Consider the following 24,060-nt stretch of genomic DNA (forward strand, 5'->3'; position numbering starts at 1 on the left):
TTCGACTGCCGTGCTGTGACATGCGGCAGGCGCCGATCATAGCTAGGTGGCGCTCCCGCGCTTAGCCGAGTTGCGGAGCACCTCTGTCACTGTTTGCGCGTACTGTCGTGGCGGCACTGTTAAATGTCGTGGCACTGTCACAACACTTTTCCCCCCTTGAAACAAAAAACACTCACTTCCTTGGAGACATTGACAGTGCGGAGACATCCATGGTCTCTTGTGAGGCCCCAGGAAGATCCCGTGGAGAGACACGAGAGTATGGTTGAAAATGTCCAGTACGGAAGCTCGTGCGTGGAACGTGCCTCCTGGACGAGATGATGGGTGAAAACTCTGGAGAAGCATCCATAGGTGTGGTGGACCTGGGGGTGTGCTCCAGCGAGATGGGTCCCGGAGAAGGCGGCATCGCGACTGGGGCCGGTTCCGGCGTACTCGGAAGCGGTAGTGATGTCGGCTGCATCAACACGTACAGTAGATCGGCAGCAGTGACAGGACTGGCTTCTCGGGCTGGTGGAGGCAAAGGAAGGGGCGGTGACACCGGCGTGGCCACCACTCGTGGGCACATCTGGTCGTAATGGTGAACAACCATGCTGTTGTCCGTACGTATTTCACAAAGCCGGCGGCCGCGAAGAGCCTTGACCACCCCTGGAATCCATTTAGGGCGAGATCCGTACCCTCGTGCCTACACATCGGTTCCCACCGAGTATTTACCCGCACTAGGGAACGCAGCACAAGGCCTGACAGGGTGAAGCAGGTGCAGTAGAGTGCGCGGTTGGTGGCCATGCAAGAGCTCAGCAGGGCTGCGATCAACCAGAGGCGTGAATCGATAAGAACTCAGAAATTGCAGCAGACCGTCATCTGTGGAAAAATCACTAAGGAATTTTTTCATCTGGCTTTTGAAAGTGCGGACAAGGGGCTCGACCTCCCCATTCGATTGCGGATGGAAGGGCGGTGCTGTAACATGATGAATCCCGTGTCCAGTACAAAAATCACGGAAGGCCTGCGAAGAGAACTGAGGGCCATTGTCCGTGACGATCATGGATGGAAGACCTTCTAGTGCAAATATTTTGGACAAAGCCAGCGTCGTCACCGCAGTGGTGGGTGATGGACATCGAACAACAAATGGAAACTTCGAGAAGGCGTCAATCAACAGTAGCCAATAAGTACCGAGGAAGGGACCGGCAAAGTCAGCGTGCACCTGTTCCCATGGCTGCGCCGGATCAGGCCACGGAGAGGGCATTGTACGAGGTGCAGCCAGTTGTTGAGCACACTGACCACACGCAGCAACCATGTGGGCGATGTCCGAATCAATAACGGGCCAATAAACGTGCCTGCGGGCCAGGGTTTTAGTCCGAGAAATCCCCCAATGGCCTTCATGCAACAGTTTGAGAACATCTTTGTGAAGAGAGGCTGGCACCACGACCCATGGAGAGGGGCCATCCATGGCCAGAAGAACAACACCATCACGAACAGACAGATGAAGGCGCAAGGCATGGTAGTTGCGAAAGGGATCCGATGCCCAGCCCTTGGTCCTGTCCGGCCAACCCCATTGAACAAAACCGATCACCTGACGCAGGACCGGGTCCCTCGCAGTAGCCGACGCGACCTGTGAACCTGTAAGTGGAAAACCCTCAACCGCACGACGTTCTTCCTCATCAATGTGGAAACAGAGTAGTTCATCACGATCGAAAACCGGGTCGGGGCCCATTGGCAATCGTGACAATGCATCAGCGTTGGCGTGCTGGGCCGTGGGGCGATAGTGAATCTCATAGTGAAAATGAGACAAGTATAAGGCCCAACGTTGCAGGCGGTGAGCTGCCTTATCCGGAAGCAACGCCGATTGGTTGAACAGAGAGACCAGCGGCTTGTGTGTGGTTGGTGATGAGGTGAAACTTAGAACCATACAAAAAAACGCTGAACTTTTTGAGAGCATAAATGATAGTGAGCACCTCCTTTTCGATTTGAGAGTAACGCCGTTGTGCATCGTTGAGGGTCTTGGAAGCATAGGCGATGGGACGTTCCGACCCATCCTCATACCGATGGGTGAGAACAGCCCTTAGGCCATACTGTGATGCATCAATTGCCAGAACCAAGCTCTGACCCAGACGGAATGTGGCAAGACAAGGTGCCGACTGCAAATGAGCCTTCAGGCGGACAAAAGCCTGCTCACTTTTGTCGGATCAACAGAAAGGGACGTTTTTGTGTAACAGCTGATGCAGAGGATGAGCTACCACCGCCGCGGATGGAATTACTTTGTGATAATAAGCAATCTTGCCTAGAAACGCCTGAAGTTCTTTTACCGTAGACGGCCGAGGTAGAGCGTTAATGGCCGCAACCTGCTGACGTAGAGGACGTATACCCTCATGGGGCAAGTGGAAACCAAGATACTTAATGGAGGGTTGGAAGAACTGTGACTTGTCCAGATTGCACTTCAACCCAGCCGAATGCAAAACCCGAAACAGTGAACGCAAATTGCGAAGGTGCTCCTCAGTGGAGGCCCCCATGACAACAATGTCATCCAGATAGTTAATGCAGCCGGGAACGGAAGCCGTGAGCTGTTCCAAAAACCACTGAAAAATGGCCGGCACACTAGCAAAGCCAAATGGTAACCGCTGGTACTGATACAACCCACAAGGAGTGTTGATGATGAGAAATTCCTTGGAAGAAGCATCCAACGGCAATTGATGGTATGCCTCCGATAAGTCAAGTTTGGAAAAGAACTGGCCCCCATCGAGTTTGGTAAATAACTCCTCAGGACGGGGAAGAGGATAAGTGTCAATGAGGCTCTGAGTGTTGACGGTGGCTTTAAAATCACCACACAATCGCAGACTCCCGTTTGGTTTAGAAACCACCATGATTGGCGATGCCCATTCGCTGGAGGTAACAGGAAGGAGAATCCCTGAAGCTATTAACCTGTCTATCTCAGCCTTGACAGGTGCACGCAACGCCACCGGAACAGGGCATGCCCGGAAAAACTTAGGGCGAGCTGTAGGTTTAAGAGTAATGTGGGCTTCAAAATCCTTGGCACGACCCAGACCAGCAGAGAACACGGACGAAAATTCAGAACACAATCCATCCAGCTGTTGATACGGAATATCCACAGATATGAGGTGCACATCATCATCAATGGAGAACCCGAACAACTGGAAAGCATCATAACTGAACAGGTTTTCAGTGCCCGGATGATCCACCACATAAAACGTGAGAGGCCTAACAACAGACTTGTAGGCAGTGGAAGCATCAAACTGGCCAATGACAGGAATTTTCTGTTTATTATAAGTTCTCAGATTTCGAGTAACTGGAGACAAGGGAGGGGAGCCCAACTCCAAGTATGTGCGAGAATTAATGAGAGTTACTGCATAGCCAGTGTCCACTTGCATGCGAATGTCTTTATCCAGAACATGAACAGTAACAAACAACTTATTTGTTAACAGTTAACATCCATGTCCGATGCCTCGTCCTCGTCGACAGGAACTTTAGGGGACTGACACACAGAAGCAATGTGGCCTTTTTTCCTACATGAATTACACGTGGTCCAACGTTTTGGACACGTGGCCCTGTCATGCTGTACGAAACAACATGGACAAGAAGGAAGTGCGGAACGAACCTGCTTCTGTGGTTGCTGTTTTCGCTGCGAGTGTTGCGGCCCAACGCAATGTTGTTTAAGTGAGTGAACCACCACCACATCTTCATTTTCCTGTGAAACAGGCAAATTATCCGTGTCGAAAGTTGACTGTACAGCGCCTACATCACACCACGCGTCTATTTGTGTGCCAGCAGCGTGAGACACTTCAAAGGATTGAGCGATGCTTAGAACTTCCGACAATGACAGGTTTGGCAGTTGCAGGGCATGTTGTTGAACTTCTTTAACAGGAGCAAGCCGTAGAATAGCATCCCTAACCATTGAATCAGCATAAGACTCATGATGAGTGTCCGTGACAAACTGACATTTCCTACTCAGACCGTGTAGTTCCACCGCTCAAGCCCGGTAAGATTGATGGGGCTGTTTACGACACCGGTAGAACGCCACGCGGGCGGCAACGACATGGGTGTTTTTGCGGTAATAGTTAGACAATAAGTCACACATTTCTTGGAAGTACTGGGAGGCAGGTTCCCGCAGAGGGGCTAACTGAGATAGTAGCTGATAGATCCGTGGGGAAATCCAAGATAGAAATAACGACTTACACATAGGAGCGTCGACAACGCCGAAAGCCAAGAGGTGTTGCCACAAACGCTTCTCATAATCCTCCCAGTCTTCAGTGGCCTCATCGTAAGGAGGGAATGGAGGCGGAGAAGAGGAAGACAGATGATGAGTAAGCGACGTCGACAACGCCTGAATAGCAGCCATCAGCTGTGTTTGTTGTGCCATCAGCTGTGTTTGTTGTGCCTGAATAGCAGCCGTCAGTTGTATTTGTTGTTCAATGAGCGCTTACATAAGCTGTTCCATGTCTGCCCCGTCACGAACACACAGATCCACAATGCAGTGAAAATATCCGACCTCGTCGCCAAAAAGTGTTATAACCTTTAATCACTAATAATTGCGTGGATATTCAAACACTCACTTAGAAACAATAGCTGGTTACATGATAACAACTCAGTATCTCTTATTCAACTGCCATGCCGTGACATGCGGCCGACGCCGTTCGTAGCTAGGTGGCGCTCCCGCGCTCAGCCGAGTTGCAGAGCGCCTCTATCGCCGTTTGCGCATACTATCGTGGCGGCACTGTTAAATGTCATGGCACTGTCACAACATAAACAAAAGTGTCATTATTATTATTATTATTATTATTATTAGTAGTAGTAGTAGTAGTAGTAGTAGTAGTAGTAGCAGCAGCAGTGTTGTTGTTGTTGTTGCTGTTGGTGGTGGTGGTGGTGGTCATCGTCGTCACCTTAGTAGCAGTAGTTTTGGTCTTTAAGAATGCTAGGTACGTGTACATTAAAAGGGAAGGAAAGAGGATTTTTCAGTGTGTTTCCTGCTCTCCCCAGAATTTAGGCTGGATCTACCATTGAATCCTACTTGGTAAGTACCCCATACTGCGCAGCAATACTCTAAAAGAGGACAAACAACCATAGAGTAGACAGCCTCTGTAGGAAATTTGTTGCATTTTCTACTTGTTTTGCCAATAAAATGCAGACTTTTGGTTTGCCTTCCCTACAGCTTGTCTATGTTTCCTAGCAGGAACCTGAGGGGATAACATAAATATAACAACTGTAACCATTAGAGATTTGTCAGTTGTTTGTCACACATTAAGTGAAACCACATAAACATGGAGAGTGAGTGAGAAACACTCATATACATGATGTGTCTGGAGAAACTATTTTCATTTGGTTATTTCATTCAACTGAAAAAAAAGCAACTAATTGAAAATTAATTGACTGGGCAAGCAGGTGTTGATATGAGTTGATTATCCCATCGCTAGTAGTGACTTAATTCCTAGATGTTGAATGTTTATATTTGAAGAAAATAATGTGACATGATGCAAAGATGTTTGGACTGTGTAAGAACCTGTACATTGTCCCAAAAAAAGTTGTTGGAAGTGTCACAAAGGAACTGGATCATTCCCTGAACATTGCTTTTGTTCTTTCTCTGTAAAGCCTGCTCTTCTTCCACTTCAGTCTCCAAAGCTAAATTATTAAAATCCATTTTTGCTATCACAGAATATGTGCAAAATTCATATTGTCATTACATGAAAATGAAATTGTTGGAACTGATATCAGAAGCACAATTAGCGTTTTGTAAGACCTCGTGTACTGAGCAGTGCTCGTGTAAGCTCCATGTGGATGGAAATGACAATCAACCATGAATATCATTTATGGAATATATCTTTCTAATCATTTATACATAACAGGAGGTAATGAATTTAATTTCAAGTGGAAGTAAAATAACTGAGTGAGGATCCAGAATAAATTGGGGATGGTGGTTATCACTGAAATAATGAGTTATTAAATAAATCAGTTTTTTTCAGTGCCAGTTTAACTGGACTGTTAAAACCACTCAAAATAACTGGTTTCTAAAATAACTGATTTTCGGTTGTCTGTTCCTAATTTCCTGTGTTAAGCCTAGAACTCGAGCAAAAGTTGAAAAATTTTAACTCCCTCAGTTTTAAGGCACATAGAGTCAAAATATCAATTAAATAGACTAATAAAAGAAAACTTAGTCTATTTGCTGTTTTTATTGAAAAGTGATAAGTGGGTGACTACTACAAAAATTCACCAATATTCTCCTATTGATTCTAATTTTTTTTAAACCCTGCTCAACAATCGTGTTGTAATGGGAGGTCATACCACTGTTTGGACATTACAAGTCACACTAGTTAACAAATTTCTTTTTTTTCTGCATCTTGTTTGTAAATGGTTGGATTTACCTAATTTTTTGGTGCTGAATACACTGGTAAAATCAGTTTTTCTCTATGATGTCACTTTTCCTAGACACACAGCAGAATACAAAACGGTAATAGTGAAAATTGACACAATTAAGTCAAACAAAATACACATTCATAAAGTCTGAAATCAGTACTATTTTGTATGTATATATGGGCATGATGCCAATAAAGGGTCCAAATTAGTTCAGAAGATATTTTCTCTTTTAATATTCTTGGTTATCAAAAAATGCGATGATGAAGCCCTTCATTTGTTTGCCGGTTTATCACTTTCCCTGACAAGACCCCAGAAGTAGTCACCCCTCATTTTAGGGTTCCAGTGGGCTTGGTAATGGTGTTCCATGGTAAGAATGTCTTCGTGAATGTCTTTACCATGCTCGTTGCTTACGGCTCCCAAATTTTCCGAGAAGAAATCAAGGTGAGACTGTAAAAAGTGAATTGTGAGGGACATTCTATGCCCCATGTTCTTATAGATGTGCAACAGATCTTTCTCAATGGTAACATAGTTTTTGTCTTTTCTGTTACCCAAGAAACCCTTCACACTTGCTTTAAAAGAAGATCAAGTAGGTAACTGGATAACTGTGAGTTTGGTATCAAAGGTTGGATCTTTCAGCAACTTTCTTATTTGTGGTCCAACAAATTTCCCCTCTTTCAGCTTTGCCTCTTTGAATTTGGGAAACTTTTCTTTTAAGTGATTGAAGGCCTCACCTTCTTTATCCAGAGCTTCTACAAAGTTCTTGACAAGGTCCAGCTTGATCTGAAGGGGAGGCAAAATGATTTTATCAGGCTCATCCAATGGGGTATTGTTCACATTTACGTCTCCAGGAGCGTATGACTTCCTTATAGGCCATTCCTTGACTGTATAGTGGTTCTTGGCGTCACGGCTGTCCCAAAGGCACAAAAAACAGAACTATTTCATGAGTCCAGCCTGTAAACCTGTAAGGAGTGCAACAACGTCTAAACCACAGCAAAGCTGCTATTCATGATCCTTATATTTGATTGCCTCTAGCAGCAAAGCCATTGTTTCATAAGTTTCTTTCATGTCTACTGCATAAGCCAAAGGTACCAATGGGAATGCATTGCCATTATGCAGTAGTACTGCTTTCAAGCTGGTTTTACTGGAGTCAATAAATAGTTGCCACTCCTGTGGATTATGTTGTACACCTAGCTGCATCATCAGACCATTGACATCTGTACATACACACATTGAATTCAGCATATCAAAATATTGAGCAAAGGAAGCACCTCTTGATCTGAAACAGCAAATTTTGTCCCCTGGAGCTAGAAAGTTCCGCTGTTGCAGTCTCGACCTCAAGAGTTCAGCTTGCTGTTTCGAAAGTTTTAGACCATGAACCAAATCGTTCAGTTCCTTTTGATTAAAGAGGTGAAGCAAAGTATCATGATATTGAGGGCAGTACTCTTCTATATGTTCAATACTTTCTGATTCACTTGACATGGTGTCTGGTTCCATGCCTTTCAAGTTACCGACAGGAACAGACAACCCCTCATCATGGGGCACAGGCAAATGCATGCACTGAAGATACATTTGGATACTTTATTTTATGTCTAGTTTTGCTTGAATGTCCCAAAATATTTGTAAGACAGAAGTAACAGTCTGAATAATGGTCATTAGGCTTGCACTACACCATCGGTACAGCGAATGGCATGGCTCAGCGTTTTCCTTTCAACCACTCGGTTAAGGTTGTAGGAAAAGTTATGCAGGCTATATGAGGAGCAAAATTTTTATCTTGATCATCAACAGGACAATCAAAATACAATGTTTATGCCCTCTTAACCAAATCAGTGATTGGTTTTCTTTGGGCTTTTGGAATGAACTTCCCACACGCATAACAAAAGTTATCAGGGTGGTTTAGACAGCAATGAGATTTACTAGTTACCATTTTTCTTAGTGTAAGTTTTAAACACAAAAAGTTTGGACTGTCTATCACAGGAAACTCTCACTGAGGATCTCTTTCACACCACTGGATTACCACACCAACCATTTACTGATGATTTGTAGATCTTCTAGCTCTCCTCTGCAAATCAAAAACAAACAATTAAACATCAAAACAGGAAAACAGTAAAAAGCAAAATACTGAATACGAAAAATAAAAAAAAACTTAAAAAACTCAAAAATACTATGTGCTAGAACATTTTGAAAGGTGTACTCGGATTCTACACACCGAAATACATACTAGTTGATGTATCACACCCCAGATACAAAATGGCTGTTGACTAGTGTAATAAATCCTAAAGAGTGAAAACTGGACTTTGCTTGGAGGACTGTGCTTTTCATGTTCATTTGTCTGTTTTCAATTGCTACAAGAAGAGATGGGCATGTTATGTAGACACAGGCAGCACATCAGCTGTTTTCTATGTTACTGCAAACTATGAATGAACTGTTAATTGTATTCCTTATGTTATGTAACAAGTTTGTTGTGTCTCCTCACATTTTTAATCTTTTAAAGCAAATGGAGCATTGTTCTTCATTGATACTGCACTTCATAAAAACTTAAAAACTAGGGATGGAGGCATTCTGTAGTACAACTGATGTCTGACAATGACAGTGAGAGACTGACATGTAGGCTAGATTGGGCAGGTCTTGAAAACTGCATGTACACACATACCATTTAAGGGGCCACAGCACATGGTAGCAGGTACGTTATTATTGCAGCAGTGCTGTACCAATTCTTATATGATGTGTTTGTTGCTCATTTCTGTTGGCATTGTAATTAAAACAGGACTGATTGCTTTTCCATTTCCTATAACAACACAATATTTCAAAGCAAAGGAAATTTTACAAATATAAATTACTTGTTCTTTAAAAATGAAAAATTTTATCTTTGCTGCTATGACTAATTGATATTTTGGTATTTTTACCCTGTTATTAGTAAACAATAAACACACTTATGATAACTGAGAGCACACACATACTGAAAAATATTCATTATTCCGAACTAAAATACCGGTATCGATTTTAGCTGGTCAGTTTTTTCCATCCATAGAATGAAGGCATTACATAAGTTTACTTTGGAAATGTCCAAAACTTGATTCAAGAATTAAACCTCTAAACTGGAAATTATAATTCGAAAGTAATATGGACCCTCAAAGTGAAAGTCTATGGTGTCTATGGTGAATGCTGCAGCTGGCAAAATCACTGACAGTCATGCATAAGAAAGCAGCAAGGGCAGCATCTATGTTATCAGGTGCATATGTTGGTATCACAAACAATGGTGCTCATACGAGTAATCTGAAGATATAATGCCAAATATTTGCAGTACCTGGTGATAGGCCATCAATATCAGATTTGAGATGTACATTGTCAACAAAGTCTTGCTATGACAAGAAAGGTGAAGAGAATTTTAGTGTTAAGACATCTCATAATATAACAATTGAACTACCTAAATGTATGAATGGGGCACAGACAGTGAAATATGATTTAATATTAGTAAGACTGAATTGAAAATGTTTGCTTTAAGTGTTTTCTTCTCACAAACATTGAGCATATGGGGATATAGCAGTTGTGGGATTAGTGCGAACACATCTCTGATTTTTGACCAGGAGGGTGACGTACATCATCTAATGTTTCATAAAGTGTTCTGTTTATAACTATTGATAGTGGACTGAAAAACAAAAAATGAAGAGGCACAAAGAAGATGCAGAGTTTGAAATTATCAAGAAGAAACCAGAAAAACAATGATGAGAAAACGAACAGAAGAAAAAAATTGATGTATGAGATAGAGTTCTCAGGCAAAAAGAAAAATAGATTAATCTAGTTGTGGAACTTGAAATAAATGTACTTTTGGCCGAAAGGTTTTTGCTATTCAAATGTTAATTTTATAAATATTTTCTTTGTATGATAAAGTATGGTATAAGTTAAATAACTCAAACCAACACCTCTTTCTGTCTTACTGTTTTTTATTTGTGACTGTGACAGTCATTTGTCTCCTGATGAAGGCTCAAAAAGCTGAAATGTTTTTGTAAATAAATAAAGATTGTTGCAGAAACATAAAAATGTTTTTATGTTAACATTTTAATGAGGTGACTTGATATAGGTGTCAGGAATTTGAAGAATTGTGTGTTTGCCATCAGCTATAAAAATTTATTATTTATTTTATACTAATGCCAGTCACAGCCACCATTTTCATGGGACGAGAAAATGCTGTACGTTAGATGTAGCATGTTGGTATGTCTAATGTAGTCCTTCACCTGCTAAGCCAGTGCAGGGATACCCAGTTGCTCAGGGTCTTCTATGGGAGAACAATATTAATGGGAAGCACCAGTGATTTGCCATGTAGTATCTCAGTGAGGAATGCTTGCAGGTCCTGATCGATGGCAGTTCCTATGTCGGGTAGTATCTTTGGTAAGGTTTCAGTCCACAACCTGCTGTGGCACATATGACCAGCTGTGAGGGTCCCATGCTGCTGCTTGACTAACCTGTTATTCTGTGTGTGGTAGGCTTAGTGCAGCTGTGTTTGATTCCATAGAGGTTATGGAGTGTGCTGAACAGTGCTGACTTCAACTGGCGGCATCAGTGTCTGGCATGCTGAAGCATGCTATCCATATTTCTAAAAAGGCACTGCCATGATGTCCTTGAGAGATATTGCCTCCACATGCTGGATCCTCTGTCTGTCATTGACAGCAGATGTTTGAATCCCTCTGACTCCGGGAGAGGGCAATGAGATTGATGTGTACATGGTGGAAGTGAGCTTTTGGAATTTCAAAATGACCTAAACACTATTACATTTTGAACTTCAATATCTTCAGAGAACCATCTCACTGCCTTGTAAACAGCGAGAAGTTCTCAGTTGAAGGCCAAATATTTGGATTGAGAGGATTAAGTTTATGCAAGAAGAATCAAAGGGGCTTTGCCTCCCTGGCCACTAACTGATGCAGTACAGTGCCAATCATGGTGTCACTTGCACAAATGGTAACTGTGAGCTGCACATCTAGAATGGAGTGGGCCAACGTGATTGCATGTGCAAGACAATCTTCAGTGGCTTTGAATGCACCCCTCATGATAGCAGTCCACTCACTCTTTCTTCCTCCTTGCTTGTGAGATCCTACCAGGGCATCAGTGAGGAGTGCTTGAAAAGCTGCTGCTTGCAGCAGGTGATTCCAGTAAAAGTTCAAAATTCCTAAGAATCAACAGAGCTTGTTATAATTCTGGGGGAAGGGAAGCTGTCTAATTGTGTCGGCTCAGTCCAGGATTGATCTGATCCCTGCAATGCTAACTATGTAACTGAGGAAGATAACTTCTACATATACATCTACATCCATACTCCACAAGCCACCTGACGGTGTGTGGCGGAGGGTACCCTGAGTACCTCTATTGGTTCTCCCTTCTATTCCAGTCTTGTATTGTTTGTGGAAAGAAGGATTGTCGGTATGCTTCTGTGTGGGCTCTAATCTCTCTGATTTTATCCTCATGGTCTCTTCGCGAGATATACGTAGGAGGGAGCAGTATACTGCTTGACTCTTCAGTGAAGGTATGTTCTCGAAACTTTAACAAAAGCCCGTACCGAGCTACTTTCCATAACTGAAATTTGTCCTCATTGATTACTGGGCCCCCTTCTTTGAGGGCAGTGAGAAATTTTTTGAGGTGTCTATTGTTGTGTTCAGGCCTGCCTGGAAAAGTGCAAATGTCATCCAAATAGGTGTGGTACAAATCGAGTCAAAAAACTATCCCATCAGTAATGCCATGTTTGGGCTGCATTTTTCAAACCATATGGCACGAAAAGATATTCAGAGAGATGGAGCGGTGTGACAAAGGTGGTCTCTGCAATATTGTCTTTTTGGATGGGGATTTGTAAATGAGATTTTTTACAGTCAAACAATGGCAACTCCAAGTAGGAATATCAATGATGTAGGAAAAGACAGATTGCTATATACTTTAAAGAAGACACGTCAAGTTGCAGACAAGTTCATTTAAAAGAAACTCACATACAGCTTTTGGCCATAGCCTTCATCAGTAAAACACACACACACACACACACACACACACACACACACACACACACACACACACACACACACACACAAAGGCACTCCTCACCCATACATGACCGCCAACTCCAGCATTTCGGACTGGAATGCCTTTTTTACAGTAAGTCACACTGAATACAGTTGCGCCTGCTACAAAGTGCATGGAATGTTGTGTATTCAGTACTGGGAGCTGTCATGCACTGTGGGTGTTGATAACGCTATAGTCATCACAAAGTTCCATCTTTTTTCAGTACAAATTTAATCGGTGATGCCCACAGACTGTTGGATAGGTGAACTATGCCTGATTGTAACAGTTCATTAGTCACCGCCTTAGCAGCATGTAATTTATCCAGGACCAGTCAGCACACCTTGTGACATACTGGCAGTGTGGGTGGTTGTTGGGATGTGATGCACGTTGCCTGTGCCTTCATTTGAGAGTGAGTAGAGAGGGTGGTGGAGCTTAGGTCAGAGACACTTCACCATTGTGTTGCACTGCACATTCTGGGTCATTGACCATAGTCATGGTGGGTACATAGGCAGAGAGTATGATAGGCCCACAAGGACAATGCTGTGCTCGCACTTGTTGGAGTGGCAGGTGTGTGAGATGACCTTCAGATGCTTGTGCATTAGCAGGAGTGCAGCAGATGTGTGCTTAATGCATTGTAGGAGAGACACATTCTTGGCATGGAGTGCATCAGAAGATGCACAGTAGTTGTCATAACCCTATAGTTCCAAAAGCAGTTTTTCTGCTGTCGTCACACATTACCTGAGCAGTTTTGTACTGCCGCCCAGGTGGGCATGGTGTTGTATGCATGGAGGTGGATGCAAGTGACACAGGAAGTCGATTCCCATTATCGATTCTGTGAAGTATGTGATGTAGAAAGGTCCATTTGAGTTGGTGATGAGGCACCAGTTGTAAGGTATGTGGTAGATTTGTGCACCCTGATCTTTGAATTGTCGATGATGTGAAGTTGTAGCACTGATATTGTGTTGAATGTTGATGTGCTTTTCAGCATTACTGACCTGATGTTGGATCCCGTATCCTCCAAAAAGTGCTTTCTTGAATTGAGGTGAAGGTGTGCATTTGCTCCATGCCATGTGTGTGATTGGGAGAGCATTTCTGCGAGTCACTCATAGTGGCTGTTGGTGACTTGTTGGTGTGATGTGAGTCTGTGTGCCTATTGTGGCCCATGCCAGCTGTAGTTGTGGCAGTGTTTAACAATCCAGAGCATTGGAAGTGCAACATCCAGTATGAGGTTAACATCTAGTGTAGCTTGGAGTGATCATCAGAGCTGAGATGACATTCTGTCAGTGAATTTTTCATCACAGATGACTTGTTTTAACTGTTGTTTGGGAGTCTGTGAGAATTGTCATAACAGTTCAGATTTGGCTGCATCATACTTGTGGGTGGGCAGTGCTAATGTGAAGACACCGATTAGGTCAGCATGTTGTTCCATGTGACAAATCAGGCTGACGAGTCAGGTGCCATCATCTGAAAGGCCTAATGAAGTAAATATACACTCCGTAGCTGTAAAGTAGGTTGTTCTGCTTGAAATGGTGGCAATTTAGGCTGGAGGCTGAGTTTGTGTGGTAGGTAATGGCTGTGATGTGGCTCTGTTACAGTTAGTCAAGCCAGTATTGGTGACAAGAGACCTTGCTGAGAACGAGGCACAGTAGAAAACATGGCTCATGAGTTGTCATAGTATACAGACCAGTCATGTAGGCACATGCAAAGCAGGCACATTTATGGTCACATTATGTGACACAGGCATCTTGGTTGAATCACGATGCATATCACAGTTTGAAATAAGTCCCATCTGCTGATTTTTTGCCCACCACTTTGAATTTGTCATAGATTCCTGTTCAAAGTCCAGCAACAAATTGGCTTTTAGCTGCCATTGTCTCAGCACAGTACAAGTTGTGTTGGTTGGTAACTTTGCACTTATAGCCATGGTAGACTTGTGTTTTATCTCAAGATCCTCATGATGCTTGCACAGTTGGTACACTTCACTCACATTAATCCCAGATGTGACATCCCATGGGGCTTACAGAGCTGTACTCACAACAAAAGATGGCTGCATAATTACGTGTAATAAAACCATTCGTATGAAAACTTGCACAATGCATTTCACAGTTGATGCAGGGTCACCACTATGTAAGTATTTCCCTACTACGTGACTGTGAACATCCCAATAATGGAATTGAAGTGGTGGGAGACACATCAACATGTCCACATTGTATCAGACTCAGGATGCACTGCTGTCTTTGACTCACCCACAAATATCCCACTACACTTTTTCAGTGATGCATGTCTCTATCAGTATCCCCAAAAATTGTTTATTCACTCAAAGTTAGCTAATTAGTTACTTCTGGACCACATTCACAACAAAAGTTATGATGTGAAACATATTACTGAGAAGGTGTGGGTATTCAATGTAGACGTCCTTAAACTTCTTCAAGATATCAAAAAGGCCTATGGTAGCGCAACTATCAGAAAGTCCTAAGCATCATGAGGGAATATGAAAGACCTCCAAAATTAATCAGATTAGTTAAAACATGGAGACAAATCTTTGTTATATAGGTACAGCAGTAGGAGAAACTGAAAACTGAACGGTACTTGCTGGACTTACACAAAGGGACACTGTTTCACCACTGTTACTTGACCTTGGCTTCAAGAATATCAATAGAGAATTTACTAAACACTAACAAACAGGGGATCCAACTGCAGGGTTTGAACTCTGGTGGACTTATCAATGTGGATGACTTAGCATTAATAGATAGTTCCAAAACAAAAGTAATGAGAAAGTTTGCAAAATTTTACAAAATGACTGAGAAAACTGGATTAAATGTCAATGAAGAGAAGACAGAACACCTGTCCTAATGATAAAACTGTAAAATCGTCATGTCTGTCTGTTGGTCTGTTAGAAGAACATGCTAACCTCCAAAACTACTAGATGAATTTTCTTGGTGTTTTCACAGGTAAATTGAGCATTGCTTTGGATAAAATATAGCTTAATTTATCAAAAAGAGAACATGGAAAAAATACTGTAATTTAAAATTTTATCTACTGTCATCTGCTAAGCATAGTAGTTCAGATGTTTAATCATCATGGCATAGTACACCAAAGAACCAATAGATGGAACTGTTAGTATTGTAGCACACCAAAGAGCCAGTAAAAGGCACTTTTAGGTTTTTTAATTCAGCGACAAATGTATTTTTGGATTTTACATCAGTGACAGCACCACAGACTTCATTTTACGCCTTCAAACTAACGTTGAATTTATTTTGCTGGGATATATAGATTTACTGATTTTGCTTTGTGTATTGAAAACTTTGCAGTATCGCTTCTTACATTAAAAGATTCTCAAATTAAAAAATCAAAGAACAGCACATAATGTTAGAAATCAGTACTTCTGACAACAGACATAACGCTATACGAAATGTAGTGAGGAGAGAGACAGGACAACCAGCCACAGAACAAGGCAACATCACTATTGAACTAAATCTAATGGCTATAAATGATGAGTCACAGGTAGCAAATGCATTTAATAATCGTTTCTTAATATAGTAGAAGACATAGGGACAAACAGTTCAACAACAAAATCACAGCAGTATGTTGAAGATGTAGCTTTCATAAAATTCAATTATATAACTGTGTCACCAACTTCTCCTTCTGAAATTTAGAAAATTATACATTCTCCCTAAAAAAATAAAAGCTCATATTGTTTTGATGGTCTTTCCAATAGAGTATTAAAAATTTGTTGCCATGTAATAAGCCCAGTCGTATCTGAAATATGTAATATGTCACTAACTCAAAACATTGTTCCAGAGAGAATACCATTGCTAAAACCCTCTCTAAGGAAGGTAGTAAGAAAAGTGTCAACAACTACTGACCTGTTTCACTGCTGACATCATTCTCCAAAATGTTTGAGATGGTGATGTATTCTAGAACAGTATCTCACCTTAGCAACAACAGTAAGCTTAGCAAATCACAGTTTGGATTTCAGAAGGGTTACTTTACTGAAAATACCATTTACATGTTCACTCACCAGTTTTACAAGCATTAAATAATAAAATAGCACTGATGGTATTTTCTGTGGCCAGGTATTTTCTAAGTTAAAAAAGAAAGCAGGAAGTTGTACTTGGTAATTCACACAATATAATCTAGGGACATAATTCTAATTTGAGAGAAATCACTTGTGGGTTCCCCAAGGTTCAGTCCTTCCTCATATATGTAAATAATCTTCCGTCTGGTACACAACAAGCAGAATTAATTATTTTTGCGAATGACACTAGCCCTGTAATCAGTCCAAGTATATGTACAGAAACAGAAGAAATGGTGAACAAAGTTCTTAAAAGTGCTGGTTTTCCATGGGTGGTCTCATCCTCAACTTTAGAAAGACCCAACCTTTGCAGTTTTGCATACCTAGAGGTATTACACCAATGATATGTGTAAAACATGGTGAGGAAATAATGAATAGGGTGGAAACTTTAAAATTCATAGGGGGTCTTTATTGATTAGAATTTCAGTTGGAAAAGCACCTTTTGAAACTCCTAAAACAACTTACAAGGGAATGGTTCAATAAGACATGTTGAAACTTTTTTTACACAGGAAGAAGACAACAAAAGAAATGCACTGTCAAAATTTTAGCTGCTAAGAGGTACTGCAGGTATTTTTTTTAAAAAAGCTGAAAATTGCCAAATTTGTAGCATGCCAGGCAGCGGTAGAAATGTACACCCTGCTGGCAATGTAGCAACTGCGCATGTGCAATTAGGTGCACACACACACAGCTGAGGTTGGCGGTATATTTGTAAACAGGAAACATCACACAGTTCGATCATAATTTTTAAAGGACTTTTGATGTTACCATTTGTTGATTGTTTCTCTCTGCGAAGTGCCTGACTGCATCAGTTTTACCTTTGTCTGGTGTTCCTGGTGCAAGAAAAATGTTTGATTTTGTCATTCAATAGACACTTTGCTTTTTGTGATGACTACAGGGAATAAACAAAGAACTGTTTCACTGATAGTCAAATGTACAACATTCAAACATTATTACAAGGAATGCCCTACAGGAATTGTTATAAAATGTAGTACTGCAAGACACATTTCATTTCAACAAATTACAAGTACTCATTGACGGAAGTTGTCTGTGTCATCAAACACTGCCATGATTTTATTTCCTCTGCTAGCCACTTTTATCATAATTACATGTGCAACAATAGAACTGTCAATAATAAGTTATTAAAAAAATGTTTGTATAGTTTAAGCCAGGTTTTCACCAGAGCAATCAAGCTAACAAACTTGAGCAAAAGAGACTTCTGTCTGGTGTACCTGGTAGGCCTCTTGCAAGTCTTTTAACTGGGCACCGCTGCAGCTACTTAAGTGTTCCTAACCTTCTGCAGTTACGTAATTAGAAAATGGAGACCTGCAGTTTAATGTGGAATCCAAATTGTGTGTCTTGTGGCCGCTCTCATGTCTGTGAGAAGTGAATGCTCAGTTAAAACTCATAGTGAAAAAGTTGTGGTCTGGCCAGGATCTGATCCCGTGCTTTCTGGATCACAAAGTGCATGCTTTGCCACAAGAAAAAGAAAAAAAAAAGAATCTTTTTGCTATGTAACTCTGATTGAGAGCATCAAGCATTATCTTGTTCCTCAGAATCCTTCACTCACAGAGGCCTAGTATTACTTCCCTCCACCTTAACATCATAGAAGCAGAAATTTTGAAGGAAAGTAAGCAGGTGAGTGAAGCACGAGGCCAAATGCTGCATGCTGCAGGTGTGCATCTTAGTATCAGTTGCTTCTTGCATGGCTTACATGGCTATCTTATGTGTTGGTGAAAAAAAAAAACAAGCTTTCCATTCACGTCACCAACCACACTACTTCAGATGTTATATACAGAAAAGGTTTAAAAGTAAAAAATAAATTCTGTGTGTACAAAACTGCAACCACAGCTCTAAGTAGATACCTGGGCAACACTGAGTTACACAGCCAAAGTCATATGTCAAAAAAATCCATGTAGTAAAGTCAACAGAATGTATACAAAATATGTCTGCTTGTGTCTGTATGTGTGGATGGATATGTGCGTGTGTGCGAGTGTATACCTGTCCTTTTTTCCCCCTAAGGTAAGTCTTTCCGCTCCTGGGATTGGAATGACTCCTTACCCTCTCCCTTAAAACCCACTTCCTTTTGTCTTCCCCTCTCCTTCCCTCTTTCCTGATGAGGCAACAGTTTGTTGCGAAAGCTTGAATTTTGTGTGTATGTTTGTGTTTGTTTGTGTGTCTATCGACCTGCCAGCGCTTTTGTTCGGTAAGTCACCTCATCTTTGTTTTTAGATATAATTTTTCCCACGTGGAATGTTTCCTTCCATTATATAGAATGTATACAAAAATAGATGGCTGCCTAGTAGCAGATGACATAATCCTTTACAGTCATGTCTTAAGGAAAAGATCACTTAGTGCTAACTTCAGAATTTCCCTTTATCAGTCATCTGTCTTACCAGTGATATGACACTTATGTGGAGCATTAATATATAGAAAGAAAAATAAAAACTATCGATATTTTAAAGAAAAATAGTGAGAGAATGAGAAAGAATGAAGCACTACAGGATTTAGATAAACAACGTAATACTCCTGAAGTGCTAAAGAAGAGAAGGTTGTCATAGTTGGTCACAAAGCAAATTGTTGGAGAATAGCCTGCCTACTGCAGTATTCCCTAGGACAGTAGTTGAAAGATGAATGCCCAGGATTAGGTGACAAGACAACATGTGGGATGATGCAACTACACTGGACATCAACTTAGAATGGATGACCAGTGCAGTCATTGGTAAGAAACTGAAGACGCTTTCAGAGCAAAGTCTGGTGGATAAGGGCTTTGCCACATGTGGAGTTAAGCAAGTACTATAAGATCTAGTTGTGGCAAAATTTTTCTATTTAGAACAACCACATTTAGGAACAACTAATGAGGTGGACTTCTAACAATCAGTAGAGTCTGTAGCATATTTTGCATAGTATTAAGTTCATAGTCTTGATACGGAAAACACTACCAAAATATCACGGAACCACCCCGATCTCAACTACACCCTCCAAACAGTGTGGATGAAACACCATTTTGATTCAGTGGTACACTCAATGAGTTACATTATATGGAAAGAAACAAGATAGTGGTTGTGTAACCATACCAGAGAAGGAAAGTTGCTACTCACCATATAGCGGAGCTGCTGAGTCGTAATAGGCACGATAAAAAGATTCACACAATTAAAGCTTTCGGCCATTAAGGCCTTTGCCAGCAGTAGAGACACACACACACACACACACACACACACACACACACACACACACACACACACACACACACACACACACACACACACAAACGCAACTTGCACACACATCTGCAGTTTCAGAGAGCTGAGACCACACTGTGTGGTCTCAGCATCTCCGCTATGTGGTCAGTAGCAACTTTCTTTCTCTGGTATTGTTACATTCCATCCTGGATTTTCCATTGCAAGATAGTGATTAGTCAGACCACACTACATTCCTCCTGTCAGCTTATGTGTCATGCAGCTTCATGCGCCACTGTACGCATTGGCCTTTCATGAGCCACCCAACTCCTAATCTCCATTGTACGCAGTTCTTTTCACACTGTTTGCTCAGCAACTGACCCAGAAGGAGCTGCACTCACTGGCAGTGTTCCTGTTGTGCTTGAACTCTGTTGTCATTTAGGAAGCCTGTGTCAATTACAATCTCTTGACAATTCCAGTCTTAGGCCACGTCAGATAGCTATGACTAGTACACCGTTCCTCATAAATGTGACAGACAGTTTGAATTGATACACTAACAAACCAGGCAACTTCATTCGTGGTGTGCTTATTTCTGTCATTTTTTAAAGCCCCCATATCAGCCCATCTTACTGTGCCAGTTCTGTACTGCTGACTTGTGTCAGTAGTGGAGGACCACATGACTGCACATGGCAGTGGCTATACACCAGATATGGCATTTTAGAGAGGCCGTTTGCTTTTTAAATGGGAGGATGATATTTTGTCTGGAGAGGTTATTGTTGTTTGTTAAGGAAATTGACACTTAAGTGACAGTGCAGACTGGCTAACTGTTTCACTTGCTGTTAAGATGCTATTGTTTATTTCTCTTTATTTTTATTAGAAAATATATTCTTAATAAGGAACATTTATTCATGTATTCTTTTAGATATAATGGTTTAGTAGCATACCTCTCTAAGTGGAAGTTACTTGAGAAAATGATAATGGCATAAAGGAAAAACTATTGAAAAACAAATATAATGTTTATTATGTAATTGTTTAAATACTTAATACATTTCTATTAGTGTCTGTTTCGTAATGACCAGATGTTTACACTCGGCTAAGCACTTTTAAATGGCTTTGCAGATTATGTAGATGTTACAATCAATGCTGCTTGTTGTTCTGTTTATGTTTCAAGATTAGAGGCTGTTTTGCTCTTACTGAAATCGCACACGGAACAAATGCAAAGGGGATGAGGCTGACAGCTACATATGATCCACAGACTCAAGAGTTTGAGCTTCATTCTCCAGACTTTGAAGCAGCTAAATGCTGGGCAGGAGGCCTAGGTAAAATATTAGATTCCCATAACCTGTGTGTTCTAATGCTTATACTGAAATTTAACAATATGAATTGGACAGATTGATAGTCACCACACACAGAATGTGTTGACTGGCAGATGGACATGTTTAAAATATTATCAAAAATATTGGCATGGTTTTGGAGAAGTTCCTTCAGCAGATGAAAAGAAACTTGCTCAAACAAACAAACGAATGTGCATGCATGCACTCATGTCCCCCACCCCCACACACACAGAGACTTTCACACTTGTGTGTGTGTGTGTGTGTGTGTGTGTGTGTGTGTGTGTGTGTGTGTGTGTGTGTGTATGGTGAAGCATGAAGCAACTTGTGTAGAAACTGGAAACTCAATACCTCCTAGATGTAATGAATAACGGTCTGTCCAGTTCATATTATTATTCTAGTTTGTATTTTCCATTGTTTATGTATATTTTAAAGTTTGTAAGTTACACTCACATATAGGGAAAGCAATGCCATATTCATAGTGTCTTGAGCTTTCAGAACTGATATATTCTCCTCTGGAAGAAAAGAAGAATTTTTTACAAGAAATGTAGATTTACAGTACTATAATAGTTACTATTTCTCATATAAACCACATTAACTGTGATAGATTATAAGACATAGCTTGATTGCATTAGGTGCACATAACAGTGCCTTTATTAGCATATTTACTGATTCATTTTTGGCTGTCTGTGGGGTTAACTGTAATATGAGTAAGTAACTTTTGTTTTAAAAATAAAAATTACATGGAGCAAATATGTTCTTGCATGAAAAAAAAAGAGAGAAAACTGATGTACGGTTAATGTATTATTTTTCCTCTACACGATAGAAAGATTTGGGGGGAAGAAATAAAGGGTGGCCAGAATCAGTCTGAAAAGCTTGTAAGCATGTTTCAGGGCAGGTTATGTGGAGAAATAATTGTTAAGAGATAATTCGATACAGTGAACATTTAAGTATCCAATCAGGTCACTGTGCACACAAATTCATGTAGCCTGCAGAGATGGAGTTGCCCCATGTGTTCTTTGCTTGGTTTCCTCAAACCGGTGCAACAACCTGATTGGCCAGCTTCAGTGCTAATTAAATTGGCACCAATGTGACATACCAAAGTTTTTCTTAAGAATTGTTTCCCAGCACAACCTACCCTGCAATACCCTTACAAGCTTTTCAGGCTGTTACTGACCATCATGTGTGAACATCAACCCCCATGTAAGCAAGTACCAATAACACTCTGCTGCTTTTTTCTCCTTTTATTTATCTATTTATTTATTTTTTAAATACAATGTAGTATATCTGGATTCAGTGGGAATTTGTATGTCACATTCAAGAATTATTCACTCTATACACTGTATAGTTCACTTCTGGGAATTCAGTACTTAAGCAGATGCTGCAATTGAGATGCAATCGTGATCAGTCTCTTCTCCCAAAGTTCCCATACTATGGAAGCATTAATGCATCTCATGTTTTTGTATGTACACACATCAAAAAAAGTTTTGCATCACCTCGGTTCCTAGAGTTCTGGAACCTGTACAGAAAATTGGAATAGAGATCAACATAAACATCATTTTTGCCCTTTTTATTGTTCATGAAAACCACACATTGCAAGTTGTACCACCATACAGCAAGACCTTCAGAGATTGTGGTCCAGATTGCTGTACAGACCTGTACCTCTAATACCCAGTAGCATGTCCTCTTGCATTGGGTCTTTCCCGTACTCCCAATGACACTCTATCAACTGTCTCATACTAAACATGGGGTCCACTGTTGATTTAGCATTTCAAAAGCTGTGCTGCTACTCTTCTAGTGGACTTTCTACTTTTTCCCCGCAATCTTCTTTCCAGAACCTTTTCATTATTTTTACTATATGAGATACAAGTGTCATCACACTATAGTTATCACATACCTTTCTGTCTCCCTTTTTCAATACTGGAATTATTGTTGCCCTTCCCCATTCTTGAGAAGCATTTCTGTGTCCTTATGCAGCTTAGCCATCTGTATAACCATTGTAGTTCAGTAGGTCCAGCTGCCTTTATCATCTTCTCACTTATTTCATCTATCCAAGCTGCCTTTCTTGTGTTCATTCTTCTAACTGCTGTTTCCACTTCTAACACTGTAATATCAGTATATGTGCGACAACATTCTTACCAACATGTTCCAAAACACTGCTATTAAACATGGGATTTTCCAGTGCCCATACCTTGGGTTCTGTTGGTGACAAAAAGGTAGGGTCAAGCGTTCAGGATAGCCATTGGACTACTGACCGTTTGTATGCCCAACAGAAGAATCATCTTAGTGTCACTATCGTACAGTATAGGGTCAAAGTATGAATATTATGCACTTCCTCCTGCTTATTCAAATGAAGCAGATCTGTTGGTCCTTTTTGCATTTGATGTGGTCTGTGGTGGGCTCGATGGGACTTAGGGAGGCACCATTTGTTCATGGGTGGTTCCTCATAAAATCCCAGAAAAGTGTTTTTTGCTATATTTTCACTATCACTAGCAGACCAAAACCTAGTCGAATATTTCAACATGGCTATGCACAGCAAGTGGCTGAAATTTGTATGACACATTCCTAAGATCCTGATTTCAGACAATCTTGATTTTTTTTTTATTTTTATATATTTATTTATTTATTTTAGTATCTTTATCCCTTCCCAGATACAGAGGTTAAAAATTACCCTGCCAATACACATAAAATATGCACATAAAAACTAAAAATAATGATTGGTGACAGATATACCCATGTTAAACTGATGATTTAATTAAACTGAGAGACATACCTGTGAATGAATGAATGAATTCATGAATGAGGCATTTGCATAAATTCATGGATGGTTCCTGAGAAAACCCCAAGAAAAGTGTTTTTCACCATTTTTTTTGCTGTCAGCGGTGAACAAAACCTCAGACACATATCCCAAGGTAGTTATGCATAGCAAATGGCTGTAGTTTTTATGAAATATTCCTAAAATTCTATTCTTGAACAACTTCAAAAATTTTCTAGAAATGTTTTATCACTTTCCGAGGTACAGAAGTTTAAAGTTACCTTATTTTTGCATGTAAGCTACACAAGTAAAATGCAGCATGAGGCGAAAATG

General features: G+C 40.8%; 1 protein-coding gene across 2 annotated transcripts in view; it reads left to right on the forward strand.

The window, feature by feature from the left end:
• LOC126480834 (peroxisomal acyl-coenzyme A oxidase 3-like) overlaps positions 1–24,060 on the forward strand; it is a 324,948-nt gene that overhangs the window by 132,226 nt on the left and 168,662 nt on the right. For both annotated transcript variants that reach the window (XM_050104178.1, XM_050104179.1), the window contains exon 6: positions 20,813–20,960. In XM_050104178.1, the coding sequence (XP_049960135.1) occupies positions 20,813–20,960 (148 nt within the window). The remainder of the gene's footprint in view (positions 1–20,812; positions 20,961–24,060) is intronic.

The sequence above is a fragment of the Schistocerca serialis genome, chromosome 5, assembly GCF_023864345.2.
Source record: "Schistocerca serialis cubense isolate TAMUIC-IGC-003099 chromosome 5, iqSchSeri2.2, whole genome shotgun sequence".
Lineage (NCBI taxonomy): Eukaryota > Metazoa > Arthropoda > Insecta > Orthoptera > Acrididae > Schistocerca > Schistocerca serialis.